The 11,807-nt window shown below is 38.1% G+C and overlaps 3 protein-coding genes across 3 annotated transcripts in view; all 3 read left to right on the top strand.

Annotated features, from left to right (window-relative positions):
• The window catches only part of LOC108780530 (outer dense fiber protein 3), a gene marked incomplete at its 5' end in the record, with an annotated part of 6,638 nt that extends 4,284 nt beyond the window's left edge, over positions 1–2,354 (top strand). The window contains one exon of the mRNA XM_018548285.1: positions 2,243–2,354. Within this exon, the coding sequence (XP_018403787.1) occupies positions 2,243–2,354 (112 nt within the window). The remainder of the gene's footprint in view (positions 1–2,242) is intronic.
• Positions 2,355–3,060: 706 nt separating this feature from the next.
• LOC108780531 (uncharacterized) lies at positions 3,061–4,308 on the top strand. The gene has a single exon (XM_018548286.1). The coding sequence runs from the start codon at positions 3,061–3,063 to the stop codon at positions 4,306–4,308; it is 1,248 nt and encodes a 415-aa protein (XP_018403788.1).
• A 27-nt stretch (positions 4,309–4,335) lies between these two features.
• Positions 4,336–8,169, top strand: LOC108780532 (uncharacterized). Its single transcript, XM_018548287.1, has 2 exons — positions 4,336–7,165; positions 7,361–8,169. The coding sequence occupies exons 1-2, from the start codon at positions 4,336–4,338 to the stop codon at positions 8,167–8,169; spliced, it is 3,639 nt and encodes a 1,212-aa protein (XP_018403789.1).
• The last annotated feature ends 3,638 nt before the right edge of the window (positions 8,170–11,807 follow it).

Genomic DNA, 11,807 nt, shown 5'->3' on the forward strand with positions numbered 1-11,807 from the left:
AAAGTTTAACGTTTCTAAACAGGGAAAGGTGTAGAATAGTACTTAATATCATACATGTATTATACATATATCATATGTTAATTTTAAAACTATGATTGTTAATAACTTTTTAACGAATGACGAGCGACCGTTAAAACCTGTTTGAGGTTACTCAGGGTCGTATCCTTGAGAACATATGTCAAGGTCAAGGTAATTGTGGAGAGTCCCCTGATCTAAAGATTTACCGGTTTCACTACTGTTAAAAATAACTTCAACGCTTAATATCTCAAAAATGATAAGAGTCCGCCGCTTAGTTGTTAAGGCAAAGTTACTCAGAATCATGACCTTGACAACATATGTCAAGGTCAAGGTCATCGGTGAGGTGTCCCCTAATCTAAATAATTACCAATAAAACTTAACGGAGTCCTAAAAATTATTTTAAAAGAATATAAATTTATTTACCTTGTCAAAATTAGTAAAAAAAGAATTAAAATATCCATGAATAAAATTCTTCTATGTCACAATACAAATAAAAATCAAAATTGAATAAGATACTCTGCAGCTATGAAAAAAGAGTGCTGATCTTTGTGATGACAATTGGAATAATGCCGTTAGGATAGAAAGTCAAAGGAGGAAAAAGAGGAAAACAAGGATAGACAAATTTAAGAAGAAGAAAGAGAATGTATCATATTGGTGTCACTGATCTCTATTATACACTGGATAGGATATAGGATACCATTCCCTGTATAAAATTGTGTGACGGTTGGGTGACCGCCATTTTGAGAAAACTTGGTAAAATCTGGCAAACAACCAATCAGAGTCAACCCGCGGCGGTGTTGAGATTCAAACGTACAAATACCGCATTTGAACTTTACATCGTCACTGGAGCATAGTTGAATGATAAGAAATCGTCATTTTCTCTTGAAATAACATTAAATATCATTCTTTAACTAAATGATAATAAAAAACATTTCATCGTAATTAATATTTTGTAGCCTCTGAAATAAGGAACAACAATAAATCAGAACAAACTTAAGAGACAAACAGCTTACAATTATTTATTATGCAAATACGTTTTAATTAACGTTTAATGGTGGTCAATTAGTTTTGTGATCTATTCAAACAAATTGAGTTAGAAGTCGAATTTTATTGTTTTGTTTATGCAAACTTTAATAGTTACAAGTTTTGTTAGTTGTGGCAACGCTTTTTTAATTAAGTAATAGAATATACAAAACAAAATTATTTTAACTGATTAATAATCATACAAACAAAGCTCCTCTGCTATCAGCTGAGCAAATTCAATAACTACACAAATGTTCAAAGATGCTCCATTTCTCAATCGAACAAAGCGTCGGATTTTTTATCGATGTATATGGAAGTTCGAATCCCATTCGGTCCTTATTTTTTCCTTAATAAAGTTGAAGTTAAAAATGTAAATAATTCAATTTTTCATTTTATTTTGTTGTACCATCTTAATTTTGCAACTAAATTATTTTAAATTTACTCCATTTAGCCATATAAGAAACTAGCTCTCGGCTGTTTATTTGAGTATTGGATAAAAACTGAGTGTTTTTTGTAAAAACACAGCGCCATAACTCACTTCACTAATTACTTTTATTATAAATTTCGTTACAAAATTTGTACGTAACCTATCGAAAATTTTTAATGTATTTGGCAGGCCGACCGAGTATCCGGAGACGTCCGATTATATCCGACTGAACACGAGTGACCAATATCGTGATTGGCTGTTTGCAAATGCATACCAGCCCCCTCCAAATAAAATCACAGATTTTTCCACCTGTATCCTATCCAGTGTATAATAGAGATCAGTGCAGCAAAAACTGAGATATACATATGTTCAATGTATACCGTCGTGAAGTTAGCCCCCCAACATTAAAAAAAATAAAATTTATATAGCTCATTCGATTACTCATCGTTTGCACATTTATGCACATTTTTAATTTTCGTTTGCCTTTAGTTATATATTTTTGTTATATGTATATATTTTTATTAATTTTTAATTTAAAAGTTATTTAAAAAACAATTTTGGGAGGGTTAACTTCACACTAGCCCCTCAATATGGAGTACGAATCCCACGTCGAAAAAACTGGTCATCTTTTGAGGCGATCCACGAATCGATCCAATTTTTTACTTCTTCATAAAACCGGAAGTGTTGGTCAGCCAGGTCGTGTGCCATTGGCTACGTTTACACCGTGCACTTAGTCCGCGACCTATACGATAGGTGCCTTTGTTTAACTTACAGGATAATACAAGTTTGTTTCACAAAAAACAATAAAAAGAGTAAGGCAGCTAATTCATCGAAGAAAGAAGGTTCGCCACAACCTGGTTGTGGTGATCGACCAGATCTGGTCTAAGGAATACTAAATCAATAATGTTAAGTGCTTACGGTGGGCCCACCACGCGTGCCGTATACACGCATATATACATACTTAGCTCCGCCGAAGCGGAGCTAAGGGGTGACAGGCAGACGCCTCGTGCGTCCCTTGTCTATTTGCCCAACGACAAAAAAACGTCTGTTCAGCTCGCCTGCGACGGCGGCTGTGATTGGTACGCGACGTACCAATGAACTTTCCATCGAAAACAGAGCCGACTCGAAGGACTCTTTTAGATAATAATACGCATCGTGCGGCTTCGCATCGACACCAGAAGACCGAGATCTTTTGCCGTGTGAACAAGTCGAGACCGAGTTCTCTTTTCGTTAGGGTGTATCGAGGCCGAGTCCTCCTATAATAAACTGTATTCAGAAAAATAAAATCATTATGAAAAATTGATACGTGGAGTGATCTTCCCCGTATACGACGTTACATTTTGGTGCCTCCTGTGAGGTCGTTCGCGCGGTGAACGCGGACGACGACGCTTCAAACATCGAGATTCCGCCAGCCTTTGGATTCCAGTCACCTACGCGAAGACGAGGCTTCGCAAGACAGACGGATCTGGATTCACAATTCGAACCGGGCAGGTCAACCAGCTGGATTCGAGCTAACGGCGAGTACATTATTCAAGGTTAACAATTTACCGATCGCGCATTTCCTTTATCCTTTTCTACTTCATATCGACATCATGACCGATAGAATCAAACTTCTTATTCAGAAGCGGACTTCTTTAAAGTCACAAATCACCAACTTAACGAACTTACTCGAAAAAGATCGACATGGTCATCATGACAAGGCCGCGTTGAAGGCGCGCATGGATCGCGTCACCGAGCTTTTCCATGCATACGAAGATTACAATGACGAATTGTTGACGCTAGATTCGAACGAAAATCATAAAGACGAATTCGCGAATGTCCAAGATAGGTTTTATTCACTCCTTATCAGAGTCAGAACTTTAACAGATTCCATACAGTCCGTCGCAAATACAAGCATGGGTATCGATGCGCCTTCTCCCGTTGATACAGCCTCTACAGTCGTGAATCACAAAATGAAATTACCTAAAGTATCGTTGCCAAATTTCGACGGATCATATGAGAAGTGGTTGTCATTTAAGAATGCCTTCATCGCAATGATAGACTCGCGCACGGATTTGTCGGACGTCGAAAAGTTGCAATATTTGCAATCAGCAGTAACCGGTGAAGCAGCTAACAAAATTAAAATATTGTCGATCGAGAGCGCGAACTATTCCAGAGCTTGGGAATTATTAAAACGTGCGTATGAGGTGAAGCGTATTATTATCTCGCGCCATCTCTCATTGATAAATAATTTGCCAATATTAGAAAAGGAAACTACTGAGGGCTTATCCAAGCTCGCCGACGACGCGCAACAACATGTCGCTTCCTTGGCCGCGATGGGAGTTAGCATAGGATCGGAGATGCTCGTTAATATACTCGAAAGAAAATTACCGAAGAATACCGCCGATAAGTGGGAAGAAACGCTTGGACGCGACGAGTTTCCGAAAATCGACGAGCTTTATGAATTTCTATATCGATCCGCGGTTCGCGTGTCTAAGCGTGTTCGCCCAGAAGCATCTAGACTCGACGACAAGAGTTCATCCTCAGTTAAAAAACCACGTACATCTAACAAAGCCTTTGCAATCAATACGGCGAACAGTTGCATAGCATGTAAAAACAAGCAACATCCGTTATATAAATGCGATAAATTCAAACAGTTGGATGCTTCTAAGCGCATTGAAATCGTAAGAAACGCCAGGCTTTGTTATAACTGCTTGCGTTCGCATAAGGGCAAACCTTGCAATTATGCGAACTGCACGATTTGTCAGAAGCGACACAATACGCTTCTACATCTTGACAAATATCCGTCCGTCACGACGAAAATCGATGCGGCAGATTCGAAAACGGATAAGACTTCATGACTAGAACGGGAAGTCGACAATAGCACCATGTGTCTCGCGGCAATCTCTCCATCATACGCGCCGCAGTTGATGACCACGGCGACGGTATTCGTGCAGAATCGTGAATCGAATTGGATTAAGTGCCGCGCGTTGATGGATACATGCGCTACCGCAAGTTTCGTTTCTGAAGGTCTTGCGAAACGTTTAGGAATCCCGATAAGCGCGTGCACATTGCCGATCGGCGCAATCAATTCTATGAGTACAACGTCTAAGGGCGTCATTCGAATTATCGTCCGATCATTACATAGCGAATTCTCTAAGGAATTAACGTGTTTATTAATTCCAACAATATCAGATTTGGTTCCGTCAGAAATTTTCCCTCGAGAAACTCTTAAAATACCATCTAACATAATATTAGCCGATCCAGAGTTTCACGTGCCGCGTCCCGTGGATATACTAATCGGCTCCGGGCCAACATTGTCCTTATTTTCGATAGGTCAAATTAATTTATCGCGAGACGGTTTTGATTTATATTTGCAGAAAACGAGATTTGGTTGGATTGTCGCAGGGGGAGGCGCTTCACAGAGTCGGTTAAAAACCACCACGTGCGCATTGATCAACTTAGAACAACAAATCGCTAATTTTTGGACGATTGAAGAAATAGCAAATAACATGCCAAGATCCGTCGAAGAAATCGATTGCGAAACACATTTTACAGATAATGTCATTCGTTGTAACGACGGACGATACATGGTACGATTACCTTTCCGTAAAGGTGACGAACGACTCGGTGAATCGCGTACTGCTGCTCTCAAACGCTTATATTCTCTCGAACGTAAACTCGCTTCCGATTCGTATCTGAAAACGGCTTATTCACAAGTAATACAAGAGTATTTAGACATGAAACACATGTCCCTAATCGACGAACCATTTGACGACGGGTTTTATATGCCGCATCACGCGGTGATTAAAAATTCGAGTAATACGACCAAAGTTCGCGTAGTATTCGATGCGTCCGCTAAAGCAAGCAATGGTTTATCTCTAAATAACATGTTGATGGTAGGACCCACTATACAAGATCCGTTGTTTGCGCATTTACTCCGTTTTCGTATATATAAATACGTGTTATCCGCCGATATAGAGAAAATGTACCGGCAAGTGTTGGTTCATCAAGACGATCGAATATACCAGCGTATACTTTGGCGTCAAGACGGTCAAATTAAAACTTTCCAACTTAACACACTTACGTTCGGGGTATCTTCATCGCCTTACCTCGCGATACGCACGATTCAAAGACTCGCCGATGACGAGCATGACGAGTTTCCTAATGCTGCGGAAGTTCTTAAAAATCATCTTTACGTTGACGATTTATTAACCGGCGCGGAGACTGTCGAAGAAGCTCGCTCGTTGCGAAACGAGATAATCATACTATTGTCTCGTGGCGGCTTCAACATCCGACAATGGGCCTCAAACGAGAAACGTATTATCGAAGATTTAAGTCCCGATGCCATGAATGCCAATCTTGTACTCGACAAGACAAACGCTTTAAAAACGTTAGGTATATCGTGGTCTGCGCGCGCTGACATGCTACACTACGCGGTCCGTTCTATTGATCGCAGCGGAAAAATCACGAAACGAATCGTCATGTCAGAAATTGCTAGGATATTCGATCCTCTAGGCATTTTAGGTCCAGTCATCCTGTATGCAAAAAAACTAATGCAAGACTTATGGCGATGCAAGGTAGATTGGGATGAATCTATTCCCGCTAGCATACATTGCGCTTGGGTCGAATTCGCGGCACAATTAAACTTGATTAACCAGTTATCTATCCATCGTCAGATATTAATCCCTAACTATATTGACGTTCAGATTCACGGATTTTGCGACGCGAGCAATACAGGCTACGGTGCTTGTTTATATCTTCGTTCGAATGATGGAGATAACACGCATTGTCATCTTTTATGCGCTAAGTCGCGGGTCGCGCCGCTAAAAACCGTAACAACGCCCCGTCTCGAGTTGTGCGGTGCACTTCTTTTATCCAAATTGTATAACGAGGCCCGTAGCATGATAAAATTAAACTTCAGCAAAGTATTCATGTGGAGCGATTCGACTATAGTATTACATTGGCTGAAGACTTCGCCTCATCTTTTAAAACCCTATGTTTCTCATAGAGTAGCGCAGATACAAGAAATCACACAGCCACTGTTTTGGCGACATGTTAGTACAAAGGATAATCCGGCCGACGCGCTGTCGAGAGGTCAATTACCGAAAGATTTTTTAAATAATCTGTCATGGTTCTCAGGACCGTCATGGTTAATGAAATCTGAAAGCGAATGGCCTAATAACTGCATAGACTTGAACGAGTTGCCGGAATTAAGAAAAAACGTTTGTTTGACGACCAACGTTCCCGACTATAGTATTTTTCAACGATATTCGTCGTATTCGAGATTGCTGCGAATCATGGCGTCGTGCCTGCGTTTTCGTCCGAAAAATATTTATCGTGGACCATTATGTATAAAAGAGTTAGATGAAACAGAAATCAGAATAATAAAGATTATCCAAACTCATAGCTTTTCGTGTGAAGCGAAGGAATTAACACATGGACGGTCGGTAAATAAAACCAATATAGCTGCGTTGAATCCATTCCTCGACGAGAATGGCTTGATCCGTGTCGGCGGACGGTTAAAGGAGTCGAAATTAGCTTACGCACAGAAACATCCAATTTTAATTCCGAGTCGACATTTTCTCACTGATCTCATTATTAGAGAAACGCATGAAAAACATTTTCACACCGGCATTCAAACGACGTTGTATATGATTCGGCAGAAGTTTTGGCTGCTTGACGGACGTAATCAGGTGCGCAAGATCGTACGATCATGTATACGATGTTTTCGGTTTAACGCGGATACTGTCAATTATAAAATGGGTGACTTGCCAAAAAACCGAGTACGCGGCGAGTTTCCCTTCACGAATACCGGAATAGATTTTTGCGGACCTTTTTACGTCAAAGAGAAAAAATATAGAAACCGAAATCAAATTAAAGTGTATGTATGTGTCTTCATATGTATGATAGTAAAGGCTGTGCATTTGGAAGTGGTGAGCGATCTCACCACCGACGGATTCTTAGCCGCCTTACGACGTTTTGTATCAAGACGCGGCGTTCCAACACATATTCACTCCGATAACGGAACCAATTTTGTCGGAGCCAACAATAGGTTGAAGGAATTATACAGCCTCTTCAATTCTGAAGAACATAAAAATAAAATTAATCAATTTTCGTTGGAACACCGCGTCACGTGGCATTTTATACCTCCCATTGCTCCACATTTCGGTGGACTATGGGAATCCACCGTAAAAATATTCAAACACCATTTTAAACGCGTGGTTGGTGATCTTTTATTCACGTTTGAAGAATTTAATACTTTTGTCGTAGAAATCGAAGGAATATTAAATTCGCGACCTATTTCCTCTTTGTCCTCAGATCCTAATGATCTCTTAGCCCTTACACCTGCGCATTTCTTGATCGGTAAACCATTGAATAATCTACCTGAGCTCGATCTCTCATCTGTCCCAGCAAACCGCCTATCAGCCTGGCAACATATCAGAAAGGTACGACAAGATTTCTGGGCACGATGGAGCTTAGAATACCTCAATGAGCTACAAGTCCGACATAAATGGATCAAAGATGGAGAAAACATCACTACTGGAATGGTCGTGCTCGTCAAGAACAAGGGCCTTCCTTGTCTGCAATGGGCACTGGGCAAGGTTCTAGAAATTCATCCCGGCGAAGACGGAATCCCACGAATCGTGACCATCAAAACTCGTACTGGAGTAATGAAGCGTTCAGTGAAGTGTCTAAGTCCACTTCCGATCGAACAATAGTATTATAATGACAAATATTGTAACACGAACTGCGAATAGTCCTGTCGATGTAAGCAGGCAATCAGATAAATGTAATTGATCGTTACCCTCTCAACAGGGGGAATATGTTAAGTGCTTACGGTGGGCCCACCACGCGTGCCGTATACACGCATATATACATACTTAGCTCCGCCGAAGCGGAGCTAAGGGGTGACAGGCAGACGCCTCGTGCGTCCCTTGTCTATTTGCCCAACGACAAAAAAACGTCTGTTCAGCTCGCCTGCGACGGCGGCTGTGATTGGTACGCGACGTACCAATGAACTTTCCATCGAAAACAGAGCCGACTCGAAGGACTCTTTTAGATAATAATACGCATCGTGCGGCTTCGCATCGACACCAGAAGACCGAGATCTTTTGCCGTGTGAACAAGTCGAGACCGAGTTCTCTTTTCGTTAAGGTGTATCGAGGCCGAGTCCTCCTATAATAAACTGTATTCAGAAAAATAAAATCATTATGAAAAATTGATACGTGGAGTGATCTTCCCCGTATACGACGTTACAAATAAAATATTATATGTCATCAAACTCACAAGGAGATGGCACGAATTGCGAAATACCATTTGGAATATAACCTATACCATTCGAAAGGTGGGGTCGAGAGTGTAAAAAGTGTAAAAGGATTTGGGTGCATGGGTCCTCGTTTAAGAGAAATTTACATGTAAAGTTGCACAATCGGTTGCTGCGCTGTAAGTACTATGAATAAATAGGGATAAAGCAAGAAGTGCGGTGGCCGAGAGGCCTGATGCGCACGGTACTATTTTTACATCTGACCAAGAGAGTTCGAGACCACGCAGTATTAATTTTTTTTTTCATCAGAAAACGTCATTTTTCACACTCTGAGCGCAAAATATTAATTTTGCTCCCTATATTGCGGGAGCAAAATAACACTTTCTCTCCCTAGGGAGAAAAATAGTACAGAGGGAGCGAAATTGCTATTTTGCTCCCTCGGGAGAGAAAGTGATATTTTGCTCCCGCAATATATGGAGCAAAAATAGTATAATTTTGCGCTCAGAGTGTGAAAAAATAGTATGTGCATCGCGGGAGCACAGGTGTTTACCGACGAGTGCGAATTGCAGCCCTCGCTTCGCTCGGGCGTCAAACGCGCACTCGTCGGAAAACGCCTATTTTGCTCCCTAGTTGCACAATGTACTATTTATATATTTATTTACGTTTATTTATTTATAAAATTCGAACATTGCCGTACAATATAGTAAATTAAAATTTATATTAAAACATTGAAAACACAAATGAGCGTACGTCACGAACATTTTATAAAATAATATTTTGTTTTATATTTATTTTTTTATTCATCATTGTCGTTATTATGTACGACTCATTTATGTTTTCAATGTTTTAATATAAATTTTAATTTACAATATTATACGACAATGTTCGAATTTTATAAATAAATAAACGTAAATGAATATATAAAATGACGTTTTCTGATGAAAAAAAAATTAATACTGCGTGGTCTCGAACTCTCTTGGTCAGATGTAAAAGTAGTATCGTGCGCCTCAGGCCTCTCGGCCACCGCACTTCTTGCTTTATCCCTACTTATTCATAGTACTTATAGCGCAGCAACCGATTGCGCAACTTTACATGCAAATTTCTCTTAAATGAGGGTTCATGCACCCAAACCCTTTTACACTTTTTACACTCTCGACCTCACCTTTCGAATGGTATAGTAGTGGAGTCAAATTAGGTTTTTATCTCGGAACCGGTTCAACCCACTCGGATTTTTCTGGATTTTTTTTTATAGATCAAAAACAACAAAAACTAAAACCTTTATAGGTTAGAAATTGCCGCTTTTGATTTTTTCAATAAATTATTTACATTATATGTTATTATTTTAATTGAACGGAAGAAAACGGAGTCTATGTACTATTTTAGGTTTAAAATCAATTCTAAAACACTATATAAACTGATTTCAAACATATAATACACCGAGAGAAGTTCCTGGAAGGAATTTCAATGTAGAGAGAGACAGAAACTGAACAGATGTTTGTTTCGGGCAACGACATATATATCTAGACCAAGCATTCTAGCTGCGATGTGAAACCGGAAGTTGGCAGAATACGACTGAGAGAGAGATAGGGCGTTTGGATTAGAGTCCCTATACTAAGAGTCTGGCCAAGGTTGTTATCCAGCCTATTGGTTTCGACAAAATATAGCAGAGCCAATGAAGTGTCTCGAATTAATATCTTGGACGCGGTATAATTCAACTAGTAAGAATCATAGAAATAATAAGAATAGAACAATAATGTAATAAAGCTGTTTTTAACAATTTTTTTAATGTGAAAATACAAATATAATTTCAATTAATGTATTCATAAATAAATAATTATATCATTTAATAGCAGCATTATTATTAAACAGCATCAGCTTTATTCAATCAGTAGGAACAGAACAATGAGATAATAAAGTTATTTTTAACATTTTATTTAATGTAAAAATACAAATACAAATAAATTTTAATAGTATTCATAATTAAACATATCCTCTAATTTACTTATAAATACATTAAAATGATATAAGTAAATTATATCATTTAATAGCAGCATGCCTAGTCATAGTTTTACTACTATATAATTCTTATTTCGTAATCGTCCTTTGTTGCAATCAATTTTTATGCGAAATGTAATATACCGTTTCATTATTTTATCGAATAGTGCAGTACCACATCAATCACATCACGTTTTTGGTTATGTACGAAGACGCCATGTTTTGTCGAACTAGACCAAAGAACTAGACCTTGGCCAGACTCTTAGTATAGAGACTCTAGTTTGGATTCTTACCATCTCATTTTATCTTACGGCAAGATGGCCGATGCTGTCAAGACTGTAAGATAGAATGAGACAGTTATAACCTCATTCTATCATACAGAAAAATAATCAGTTTACTGTTTTGAGCTTTTGAGTGTAATGCAAAATTAAGAAAATACAATAAATTAAAAAGTGCAATGAATAAATTATTATATTTTTATCTAACGTTTATACGTATATTTTTCATATAAACAAAATATAATTATATAGATATATATATATGCGCAGTATATTATTTTATTTAATTTAGATACTATTTATTTATTAAATAATTCTAAACTATTAAATTCAACTATATTTTGTAAAAAAAATCGATTTTAGAGGTATGTAACATGTGGGAAAGAGATAAGAAATAAAAACAAATTTATAAAGTTAAAATTTATTGATGCTTAAAGAGAATTAGTTTATTAAGTTTGCATCTAATTCTTTCTATTTTATAATTTTTGGATGCACACATATGTCGTAATCTTAACTGAAAGTATACATATAAAATGAGTTTTATAACACTTGTCCTATGATCTTGTAATGGTGCTTGTTCCAGCATATGTAATACATTATCAAATATATTTGATGTTATTTGAGAAAGAGCAATTACAATCATTTTTTGTATTGGAAACTGTATTTTTAATATGTTCGGATACCCTCTTATTATTTTTTCAGCAATGCAACAGATTTTTATTACATCATTTGATGCTGCAGTTAAACCTCCTCTGCATTTTCTTTTTTGTAAAGCTGACATATTATCGGTGCCAAACAATAAATGTTTACAAATTTGGCA

Source organism: Cyphomyrmex costatus, unplaced genomic scaffold (assembly GCF_001594065.2).
Source record: "Cyphomyrmex costatus isolate MS0001 unplaced genomic scaffold, Ccosl1.0 scaffold71, whole genome shotgun sequence".
Classification (NCBI taxonomy): domain Eukaryota; kingdom Metazoa; phylum Arthropoda; class Insecta; order Hymenoptera; family Formicidae; genus Cyphomyrmex; species Cyphomyrmex costatus.

Coding starts and splice junctions, on each gene's coding strand:
- LOC108780532 (XM_018548287.1), top strand. CDS start 4,336: ATGTGTCTCGCGGCAATCTCTCCATCATACGCGCCGCAGTTGATGACC. Junction 7,166..7,360: donor GCGCAAGATCGTACGATCAT/GTATACGATGTT, acceptor TATGTATGATAG/TAAAGGCTGTGCATTTGGAA.
- LOC108780531 (XM_018548286.1), top strand. CDS start 3,061: ATGACCGATAGAATCAAACTTCTTATTCAGAAGCGGACTTCTTTAAAG.